At 33.9% G+C, this 12,511-nt stretch overlaps 1 protein-coding gene across 2 annotated transcripts in view; it reads right to left on the reverse strand.

Annotated features, from left to right (window-relative positions):
• CSMD1 (CUB and Sushi multiple domains 1) overlaps nt 1-12,511 on the reverse strand; it is a 1,058,834-nt gene that overhangs the window by 196,182 nt on the left and 850,141 nt on the right. For both annotated transcript variants that reach the window (XM_030269463.4, XM_030269462.4), the window contains exon 23: nt 10,073-10,229. In XM_030269463.4, the coding sequence (XP_030125323.4) occupies nt 10,073-10,229 (157 nt within the window). The remainder of the gene's footprint in view (nt 1-10,072; nt 10,230-12,511) is intronic.

Below are 12,511 nucleotides of genomic sequence, written 5' to 3' on the forward strand. Positions count from 1 at the left end.
AAAAAAAAACTGTTTCTATTTATTGCTAATCTTCAGTTATAAAATATGACTAGGTTTGAGGGCAACAATCTTAATTTGTTGAAATGTACACAGTTCCTTAATATAATAAAAGGAATGGAGAAAAACTCACATTCTTCATTTAAACTGTTAAAATCTTTACAAAGTACTTCTAGATTTTTCTTGAAAATTTATTCTATTAGAAAGGAAAAAAAAGTCAGTCAGAAGAAAGTTAAGATCAAACTTTGATCTTAGAGTCTCCTAGAAGTTATTTGAAATGTCCAACATTATATACTATATATTGTTATATGCTATATATTATATTATTATACACTATACTTTATAGAGTATATATCTATGATATTCTAATTTTGCATAAGAGTATTAGAAATGTGGAACAGAATAATATTTTCATGTTTGCGTAGCTAAAATGTTATAATTAGACTGCTATAGTTAATAGTTCCATAAATTAAACAGCAAATCAACAGTAATGTACCTAACACATCTTACTTTTGAATTGCAGCAAGAAGGACCTTGCAAGGATTACTCCATCATCATAGGTTTCTAGGTCCTGATCATCTACCTGACTTAAGAAACTGCTTATCAGCCTCCCTTTCCCAATAGATAGGGTTGAGCCAATAATTCTAAATGGGAAAAAATAACTTTTCATTCAACATGAGACTAACATAGGCAAGAAGGCTGGGGTAGAGAACAATAGGATATTGGTAGCTCTGTTCAAGTATTCTAAGTTTTAGAATTTAGAATTCTGTTCAAGAATTCTAAGGCAGGAATTCTTGCTCATGGGAAAATTCTAGTAATTATAGCAGTGGGAATAAATAAACAGTAACTCTAGTGTCTACTCATCTAAAACTTGGAAAAGAGGAAATGATTCACTGAAAATAAACAGGAGTCTTTTTATGAAAAACAGAGGAAATTAGCAAACTTTTGGAACAAATCCCAGCTAAAACTCATTAAATCCAGCTGCACATACATATAATGACAATGTCTATAATGGCTTCATAGAAATAGATTCTTTTTAAAATATGACAGAAAAAAATTTAGTTGAGGTGGCAAAGAAGGTAAAGAACTTCTGTCATTCAAACCACTGCACTGACAAATTCATGGACTCTGTTCCCACTAAGGTCTCAGTACTAATGCTACAAATATGAACACTTCTTTAATATTAAAGCAATATAATCTTTAGGCCATCACTCCCAAGATTATAAATTTAGCTGGAATCTGCTTGCAAATTTCAATGACATTTTTTAGCTATGATGAATACATCAGCAGATGATAAAAAAAAATATGCTTAAGAAGCCTACCTGAATTGGCATCACTGAAAAATCTTACTTTCATACTCTAAAGATAGAATTTTAATATAAATGTAAAACACCATATGCATATGGAGACCTACAGTGATCTCTGCTAGTTGCCCTCTCTCATCTGAAAAGCATAACTGCATTTTAAATTTTATAACAAGAGATTTTAAAAAGCAGCCCTTTTCTTCATAATAGATGTAAATTAAAAAACTGGGAAAACCCAGTGGTTTTTAGATGGGAATCTTCGAATCATACACAGAAAAGTCAGGAGACCTTCAACTGGTAATTTTCATAACAAAATCACAATGACCTTTAACAAATTACCTTTTCCACATGTTTGATACCACCTACATATCAAACCTTTTTTTTTCCTAATTGAAAATGTGAAATAGTGAACATCTTCCGCCTTTCTAACCCTATGCCCAGAGGAGTAATTCAGTGACTTAAAGATGATAATTTATGTAAATTTGGATATTAAATATTTTTCTTTTTATTTTTTCAGAGCATTTTAAAAAATCTATTCATTTTGTTGATGTATATTTGCAATACACATATTTTAATTCAAACAAAATCATGGTGTTCACTCCAAGTATTTTCTGAAGAACACAATTTAATAATAATGAACTATTCAGCCTGTACTCCTAACACAGCATGATACTACTGCTCTATTTCTTGTGTTTCCTGCTCTTCTCTGTTTCAAGTTTGCACTCTCCTTTTTACCAATGCAGTCTCAGTTCTCCACTCCATATACTTGCTCTATTTCTCGGACAGCCCATCTGTCAATTTTCCTCTCCTGTTTGTATCTTAGCCTTTTAGTTCCAAAAATCACCTTTGCCCATACCCTGTGGTGCATTTCTTGCCTTCTGTACTCCTCCGTAGAGCTCCCTGGTTTGATATTGCAGCTTCATTTATTCCAAGCTCTCAAAATATCTATCCCCTTCTTCATCTCTTTTTTCCCTCCTCTCTAGGTCTAGCTTTTACATTCCAAACAGCTTCATCCTTACTTTCTCAGGTTGCCCACAAGACACAGGATATTGGTGGATTTACCCCAGCTGTCAGGTAAGCCCCCACCCAGTTGCTCTCACACTTCCCCATAGTGTGATCTGAAGAGAATCAGAAAGAAAAAAGCAATAAAATGAATCAGTCAAGATAAAGATAGTTTAATAAGTGAAAGCAAAACAAAACAAAACCCCCAAACACCCCAAACCCAAACAAGTGATGCAAACTGAATCACTTATCAACAGCAGACAGATACCCAGTCAGAACCTTAGCAACAGCTACTTCAGAAACACTTCCCCAGATTTTAATTGCTAAGCATGACATGACATGACATGTGTTACCATTCAATTCAGGTCATCTGTGTCCCCTCCCACCTTCTTGCCCACTCTGAACCTACCTGCTGGCATCTCAGTGCAAGTAAAAGAGACGGCCCTAACACTGTGAAGCACTGCTCAGCATTAGCTGAAGAATCAGAGAATCGCACAATCATTAATGTTGGAAAAGATCTCCAAAATCGTAAATCCAACTTTAGACCAAACATCATCTTATCTAAACCATAGCATTAATGCATGCCAAATCCAACTGTTTCTTGAACACTTCAAGGGATGATAACTGCATCACCTCCCTGCATAGCCCCTTCCAATTCTTAAAAACCATTTCAGTGAAGAAATTATTTCTCAAAGAAGAATTAACTCTATGTTTTCTTAACTGAAGAAAATTAACTTCATCCTGTGGAGCCTTGTGAGCCTATTGTGTTGAGAGGAACTACAATATGCTGGAGAGATGCACCTTAGGCTCTGGGCATTCCTCACAGCTCAGGGTGAGGAAAGAAGCTTCCCCCCATGGTGCTCTGCAGCACTATGTTAATTTATCCCATTTCTGTCCTCCCCATTGGCCTGTTTGCCTTCCCTACCCCTTTTACCCATATACGTTCATGTTTTAGCAAGTTCTCCTTTCCCTGTTTTCCCATTGGTTTGTGTAACCCCACCCCTCCACCCTGGCATTCCCTATTAGTCCCTTCCCTGTGTACCACCCCTGAGCCCCCAGACTATTGGATCCCTGATGCTCTTCTCTGCACCCTCTTTCCCTGTATTTATATCCTGGACCCTCCTTTGTCTTTTGTCTTTGGTCCCTGGACCTCTTCAGCATCACATGAAACAAAACCTGTTGGAACTCCATGCCTGGACCCTCCTGTGTCTTCACTGCTGAGCTGCTGCATGTGTGTGTCTGTGTGACGATGCTCTCGTGGCTCCTACATGTTGGCACAAGATGCTCTCAGGGAAGGTTGTGTCCACCGCCACCATGGACCACAACGCCATCCTATTCAAACCCAATACAGAGAGACAAACTGGTCACCTCCATCCTAATTCAAGCCTGCTGATAAAAAGTATTTTGGAGTACTCATTCATAGGGTAGCATTAGCTCACGTAAGTCTATATGGCTAAAGATCTGTACTTCAAAAAAATCTGGTAAGATTTACCTGAGATGGGAAAAATGCAAAAAACATCACCATAAAACAGTGCTTGTACTCACATAATAAAATGGTTTTCATTGTTTCTATCTTAGAGATAAGAAATTATTTGGCACCTACTCTGTTTACCAGAGTAGCAGCTTCATAGACATCTTCAAATTAAAAGTGAAAGCCAATTGTTTTTTGTTCATACAAAGTTTTGAGGATTTGGGGGAATGGGAAGACTATGTAAATGTTGAGTATTTAGGAAGAAGAAGGGAATTTAATTTTCTGGGGGAGGAATGAGGGAAGAGTCTCTGATGTCATCATGTTGTTAATCAGGATATCATAATTCTTGTATACAGAGAAAATTAATATTTCTAACAACCTTTCTTTTTTTTTTTTACATTCATTAATTTTTGTGTCTCAAGTCTGCAACTTTTACTTTCTTGTAGAAGATTTTTTTCTATGCATGCAGCATTCATTTGTAGTTACATTCTTTTGGCGTTCGTCACATAATGGTACTGCTCTTAATGAAACCTGTGACTATACCATACATGTATTGGTTAAGCTGTACTAATTTAATAATATTTGTGTTTGGTGTCTTACATTTTACTGCTGTGTTTGAAGGTTTTAATTTGAACATATCTTATATACAGAGTAGTTATGGAAAGGAAACTGGAAGAGCTTATTTTCTTTATTGGATTGTTCTGCTAAACTGACAGTATATCCCCTGAGGCAAAGCCACTATAGTCCTGAATTTGAGACTGATTGTGTGCTAAAATAATTGTCTGAGTCTGCAGTTTCAGAACATTGTTTTCACTGACATTCTAACCTTTTCAATTGCTGTAGAATAGGAAATGAACTGAATTAAAGTTCATGATTCTCTTAAATTAACTATTATAAATGGTTTCAACAATTTATATAATATTTAGACCAATTCAGATTCACCTTGCATGCACTACCTTTCACTATCCCTTGAAAGCAGTAGGGTTAAAGAGTGATTATAACAGAGAACTTCAACAGAAAATTAGAACTAATCTTTAGCAGTAACAGAATACGATGAATGCTAAACCAATGCATCATGTCTGAGAAATGCATTTAAAAATTTCTTTCCTTAAACTGAAAAGTATGTCTTCAGACCAATGAAGAGAATATTGTAAAACTACTATTCTAAAGAATGATAAATGCAAATGAAAATATTAAAGCTCATTAAAAGGAAAAAAATTCTATCCTAATTCTGTGCACAATCCTAAATCTGTGGTAAATTCTCTGGAGTGAAGCACAGCTCAGGGACCTGAACTCTTCTGAAAGAAATGACAGCCATGGAGAATCCTGCTTTCAGAGAAAGAAATGGTCACCACACATTTGAAATTTGAGGCTGTTATCATTAAATTATGATTTGGATCTCACAACATTCATTTTCAAAAAGACAAATCCTTAGTGAGATTTTTACCAGCCCTCATTTCCATCTTAGCACAGATGTGAAGGAGAATGTCTAATTTCACATCACAAGGAAGTGGAAGATATAAATAAAAAACAATTGTTGATGAACTAACATGGAATCTAATTTTTAATCTATAGCAGCAAATCAGGGACAGGTCAGCGTCACGCCTTCAGAAATCTAAAATCTAGCTACAGAGTACACCACAAATTCATGAATAATTTTTAGACTTTAAAAGTCTATAACTAGTTCTTCATGTTTCTGAAACACAAAGGAGTCTGTTGAGAGGCAGAATATAGTACTGAGCAGGCCAGTGCAGCCAGGTATGTTCCTACAGATAGTATCTGTAAGTATTTCTGGATGGACTCTTACACTGTCTTACAACAATATATTCTAAGGCTTAATCTGTGGATAAGTGAAGCCTTTGCTTCTATTATTTACTGCACAGGACTGGGAAACCACTAAATTGCCATAGAGAGCTAGATAAGCTGCTCCTAAAAGAGATGACTAGAAAAGGTCCAACAGCAACTTCATGCTGTTTCAGACAACTGCCAGTGCAAAGCACATGGTAAAAATCCTGAGGTTTCAGAAGTGTCCAAGGAGCAATTCTACAGTGGTAAAGGTCCTATACACATCAAGTATATAGACATCTATCATCAGGCACCATGAAAATAAATGAGTTTTGAGATTTCTAGATGGTACTCTGCAGGGAAAGAGTGTTTACTTCTCAAATGTTAGGGAACTTTACTGAGAAAATTGTACAAGCACAATATAGTGCCGAGTTATCTGTGGTCTGTACATGACCAAATAGATCACACAGTAGCAGCACTAGGTCATACTCAGAGGGTCACAAAACATTTGTATATGACATGTATGATAAAGTGTAAAGGTATTATTTTTTTGTTTTTCCAAAAGCTAAGAAAAGTGAGACTATGTTCAAGGAAGGAGTATTAAACAGCAGCAAAGAAGTACTTGTAACACAAGTCAGAGTAAGCTCAGTACATGGTAAGCGAAAACAAACACTTAAATTTCCTCTTGTGTCAGGACTGTCATAGGGGAGTGGTTAGGCATGCCAAGGAGACTGCCTGTTTGGTATTCAGAAGTTGTACTGAATTGCTCCTTATTTAAAGTTGCAGCCTGTTACTTTCACCAGACAGCTGTGTTTTGCTTTTCAGCCTGTCACTGTGTGGCATCAATAAGATTTTGGTTTTATATGAATGTCAATTTAACATTAAATGCCATTGACATGACAGCACAAAGCACTGGCATCTTTATGTCAGAATGGGCAAATCTTTTAACTGAGCAGTGAACAGGAGTAGCTGTGGGAATCTCTGTATCTAATCTTCTCTTCCTGACAAAAATTAGAGGTGTCTCAGGGAGAAAAGGTCTAATCAGATGGAGGGGAAAAATATCCCCTGAATAAGAAAACTGCAATTATGAAAGAATAACAGACATTTTCTAAAATAATAAAAGAAAAGTTGTCATATGTGTCAGTTGTGGCTACAAGAATACACTTATATGTTTACATGCAGATCACTACTGATGTCCTCTACTCATAGGGAATTAAAAGTCATCAAGCTTATGTTGCCATTTCCTCAGCACAGAGATATAAATGTCCACTGTCATTCCCTCTGACAGCAATGTAGAGATACTGGAAGTGGACACTTTACCTTATTCTTCCTAACACACTATAAGGAAATGTCTTTATATAAACTTGTTTTACACAAAGTCAACAAGCTACCTTCTTTGTTCCTCATTTTTCTTCTCCCTGGTAGAATCATGTTCAGCTATTGCTCAAATTACCATTTAATTAACTCTTACTCCATATATACTTACCCTGCCAATTTCAGGCTAAAATATTCTCAATTTTTCTGATGTTGTTTCCTCAAATAAAATCACTGTAATTTTAGCTTTCACTCAAAAATTATTTCTTAGTTTCTCAAAACAGTTAACTTGAGAAAGAGTACAGATGTTTTCATGGTCTTTTTTAGTAAAAGAATTACCTCTACCTATCAGGATAAATGTATTTTCTTGAAAGAATCTTGTCGTTATACATCAAAGAATAAGATAATTTCCAGCTTCCAATCAGTATTGCCTGAAGCAATTTCCTCTATAGAAGACTTCAAGAGAAATTTCATCAGATTTCATTTAGAACTTGGATGCTTTATAGATTTCCATTTAATATCTCATTATATTCTGATTTCTACAGTTTATACAAACACCTTGGATTTTATAAAATTTGGTTTTACTATGTTGGTAATGAGATTCTGAAAACAGAGACACAAGTTTCTTTATCCACATTTCTGTCCTCATGGATCATTAGCTTTTTCTTCTACTGTATTTTTAAATTGAACATAATGCTCAGAATTCACACCATTTTTTCATCAAAAAGGATAGAAAGGTAGTTACACACAAATGAAATAGCAGACTTTAACATTAGTCTTTTTAATAAAAACACCCTGGAATTTTACTTCTTAATTTCACTAACAATAATAGGAAGAAAAGTACTACAAAGACCAACAATTAAGGGCAGTTGATGACATCTTGTGGGTAGTAAGAACTCAGCAATCACATAGGAAGTAACCTGAGTTAACCTGATTTATTAGACCATCACTTCTCCTATCTCTGTCTTATAATATTAATTATTCACTTTCATTCACTCCAGCATATATTTCTCATTTGCTTCAGTGAAACTATATTTTAGCACCTTTTTGATTTGTTTTAGCATTTTTAAAGTATCTGGTATTATAGTTCAATCTGAAAAGTGAATAAATATATTTCAGAGTAATCTTTCTGTTAATTCTGCTGTAAACTATAGCTTTATTAACCCAAAAAGATAATTATCATTTTGTATTTCATGTATTTACTGAATGAAAAATGGACATATTTGTCTGGTGACTGAATTGCAACTGCACCAAAAAATTAAAAATTCATCAAATAATGAGTACAAATTTCTGGCATATCTAATCTCTAAGATATTACTAGGATTGGACTTTCAGATAAAGAATGTGAGTCCACACTGCATCCAATTTTCAAAGCACTGCAAAAGAATACATCTTCTGCTTGTATTTTTTGCTTGCATTAATTTATGAATGGTGAAAAATCCCACACTAAAGGTTTTGTAAATAATAATTACAGTAGAAGGAAATCAACTGGTTCGATGGTCACTTTCTCAAAATTTATTATATTGAATTTGGTTTCTTGAAAATACATGTTAGAAGTAAAGAATTAGTTTGTATTTAAAACTGGGGATTGTCTCATGTGAGAGAAAGTAGGAAGAAAAGTCATTAGAGATATGCTTTTCAACATGAATGGCTGCAAACTGATTACATATAATAAAATAGACACTTGGCAACCAAAGTAAAAAAAAAAGTGAAATGCTATGCAGATGTAGGAAAATAAGTTTTTCCTCTCTAGCCAGTATTAAAATTACAGTTAGAAGACTATGTCAAATTCTGTCTACACACTTCATAAAATATGAAGAATAGAAAACACAGTTTAAAAAATAATCAAGCAATCAGGAAAAAAAACCTTAAGACATGAATTATCATATCTTATCTTACACAGAAAAATATGGCGCAGGAGAGCAAATCTTAAAATGCAACAAAATCAAGCAATTGAATGTAGACATTAAACAAAATTCTATTTTTTAATTAAAATTACATTTGTAAACAGTAGGTAGAAGTGATCATAGAAGTAGGATTTAAAAGGAACTGATTCGAGACCCTTGAAATCAGAGCCCTTACAATAAGATTTTTTTTTAAACAATCTTATTTTGGTTTTGGTTTTCTTCCAAAGGAAAATTTCTACCGTTTCTCTAGGCAAATTAGAGTAGATTTCCCTAGTCATTCTTCAGTGGTTCTGTAAGAAAAAAAAATCTAAAAGGTTATTCCACAGTTGCTCCAAACCAAAGAGGAAACATCAGATGTACTAAACTGAGCAATGATTTCATTTCTGTGCTACACTATGTTTTGGTGCCCTGCTGTGCAAGATTCAACAGTAATTCATGGAAAGTAATGAATAATATAATAAATTGAAAGTAAATAGATCTTGGAGATCCCTTGAAACCTGGAAAAATACCTATTTATGTGTGTTGGAAACAAACTAGATACCCCCAAAGTAATTTCCCACAAAAAACTCTTTCTTTTGCCAGCAAAAATTGATTAAATTAATTGCATACAGTCTGTGGGACAAGTGCATTGTTTGTTAAAACTTGTTCACTCAGTCTCCTTCCAGTATACTCCACTCTGATCCTGACAAGCAGTCAGGCCAGATTAAGAGTGCACATCCAGGTACCCATTTTCATTTTAATCTTCATTTCTCCTCCATTTCTTTTATCTCTTCTCTTCTCTTCTCTTCTCTTCTCTTCTCTTCTCTTCTCTTCTCTTCTCTTCTCTTCTCTTCTCTTCTCTTCTCTTCTCTTCTCTTCTCTTCTCTTCTCTTCTCTTCTCTTCTCTTCTCTTCTCTTCTCTTCTCTTCTCTTCTCTTCTCTTCTCTTCTCTTCTCTCTCCCTCTTGTTTAAGCTGACTGCAGAGATTGAGCTTTCCCTTTTCCATTACTTTCTGCTCTACATTTTCTACAACAATTTAACAACTAATACATTCAACCCACATATGTCACAACACTACTACTAAATCTTAAAAATAATTGTGCTTTCTAAGTTTAAAAATGTACAAAATGGCTTTCAATAGTGTTTTAAAATCAATAATACCTATGCCGTCATGTAGACAAGTAAAATTCAGTCTCTTAACCACAGTACATTCTCGGAAATTACCTTCAACATTCAAAAAGAAATCACTACAGCTGAGAAACACAGATTTCCTTACAAAGCAATCAATCAGATAATATTTATGAGCTACTTACTTGTATAAGTCAGCTGAAATCCTTGGTCAGTATCAGATCCATTGGTATTAAACTCTATCCACATATGGTTAGAGGTGCTATTAAGAATAATTCCCATCATGTCATTTTTGGTGAAGACTCCAAGAGAGCGTGAAGAACTGTCTTTTCCATCATACACCTTGTAGAAATAAGAGCATTAAATTTGACATCAAACCTAAATATATGAAAGATTTTCATTTATACAATAATTCCAAAGTTAGCAAAGTATTTCCAATAGTTTTTCCAAAATATTAATATATCTATTTTGGGAGATATATAACCCTGGGTCATACAGTTCAGTGAAATCTTAAATATTCTGTCCCCCTTAAAGTGTTTTACAGTCTTTTGCCTTTTTGCTTTTGTGAGCTCATCTTGAAAGAAATTAATATTTATATGCAATTCTGTCTTCTCAGGTTTCATAAACTCAAATTGTTTTCTGGATTATTCACCAAGGCGAAAAGAAGTATAAACTCTGAAATCACCATTGAAGATAAATCCTTACAGCCTACTCTGTTCTCTCCTGTCTGGATATATCAAAGCAAAAATGAGATATTTAAGTCAATCTGTCATCTTTTATCTCAGGCTCTAAGCCTGCAGCAATTTTGGTTTACTATCAGATTTAAAAAAGACTGATAAGTTTTCAAAAAATCTGTGAGTCTATTTTCAAACTAATTGTAGAGATGTTCTTATTTGCCACATTACTGAAAACTTTAAACAATATCAATATATGTACTTTTTCAAATCCTAAAATTTTTAAGAATGCCCTTTTGACTGTTCACAAATACATGAGAAGTACAAATTCTTCCCAAGGGGGTAAAAAATTACTTTTTTTTTCCTCATTGTAAAACCAATTTTTTTTTTCTATTGAAAGCAAGTGCAAAAATAGCCTTCTGCACTTTTGTTTTGTTTGTGGGTTTGTTTTCTCATGATGAACTTAAAAAGCTAATTTCTTCTTTAAATTAAATAAATCTCCTCTACTTTCTTATGGAAAAAGAAGCAATATAAAGTGTGTAAATACACACCATACATGAAATTTCATGTCAATGCTTATACAAAAGCAAGAAATGGATTTGAGCAGCTGGTTTCTGATACAAAATTAAAGATAACTTGCCCTTATCTCATGCGTCCTAAAGTGACTGGAGACAATCTGCACAAAAGCTACAATTACAGTAAATATTTCAAGCACTGGATCTTAATCCCTCACTAGCAGACCTTGTGCTACAGTGCGGATTTATACTGATTCCAGTAAGAAGGAAGAGTGACCCATTTAACAATCTTAATTGCTACACCTGAGGAAGTTCCCCCTATTTTAATGCCCAGCTAGATCTACTACCAAAATTTAAAAATGCTTCTTTTGAGATGACAGACTATTGCAGCATTTGTAGGTGTGAACCAACAATTAAAAGCAGTTCTATTTTTTATGTGGAGAAAATACCAGCATGTCAACATACCAGAAAATACCAACATTGACCATTACATAGGTAAATGTCTTGAAAGTACCATCTCATCTCAAACATCATTAACAAAATAAAATAATAAAAACAACATGCGTAAAGATTTTTATTTTAAGACAAAAGCATATATTTACTTTAATAAACCTACATAGATATAAATTATTTACTCTAAAGGAAACTTTTGAAAAATAATATACTGTGCTAGCAATTGACAGAAGAATACATTTGGTCTTTATTATTGATGCTAAGATTGTCTTATACCAAAGCATACAGATAAGATGTCTCAGAAGATACAACCCGCTGTATTTAAGGTTCATGCAAGCAGTTACACATACTTAAGGTCCACGTCTTGGAAGAAATGTAACTTTAAGCTATGCTAAGAGTATCTGAAAAATTATTTGCAAGCTTATAACCACTGTCTTGGGGCAGAACTACTGATCAATTTGATGGATGGATTATGCTTTATTTATTAGAGCTGGAAATCTATTGTGGAAAGTAAAGAATCATTTCTTCCCCATAAGATTTATTTCCATAGATGTATTACACTTGGGAGATAATACTTGAAATGGAATGTTCTAATAATTGCAATTAATTCAAAATGCTACCTATGTTTAAAAAATGTTTTTATTCATCTATAAAACAACACAAACAAACAAAAAGCCCAACAGCTAAAGATTACAGAGATGTTGTTTAAACAGTGTTCTACCTCACTGACTGTTAGCGATACTCTTCCTACCTGAGGATTAACAAGTTAAATCATAGAATCCCTCAAGATTACTCCAGACTCAAATGAAAAGTGTTTAATGAAATTTAAATTAGTATGAGAGATCCTGTAAAAAAGCTGTAAAAAAAACCCAAACAAAAACAAAACAAAACAAAACAAAAAAACACAGATAAAAACCCCAAACAAAAACACCAAAACCCAAACAAAAAACAACAACAGAAAAAGGCTGGTAAAATTTTTGGT

The sequence above is a fragment of the Taeniopygia guttata genome, chromosome 3 (assembly GCF_048771995.1).
Source record: "Taeniopygia guttata chromosome 3, bTaeGut7.mat, whole genome shotgun sequence".
Taxonomy (NCBI): domain Eukaryota; kingdom Metazoa; phylum Chordata; class Aves; order Passeriformes; family Estrildidae; genus Taeniopygia; species Taeniopygia guttata.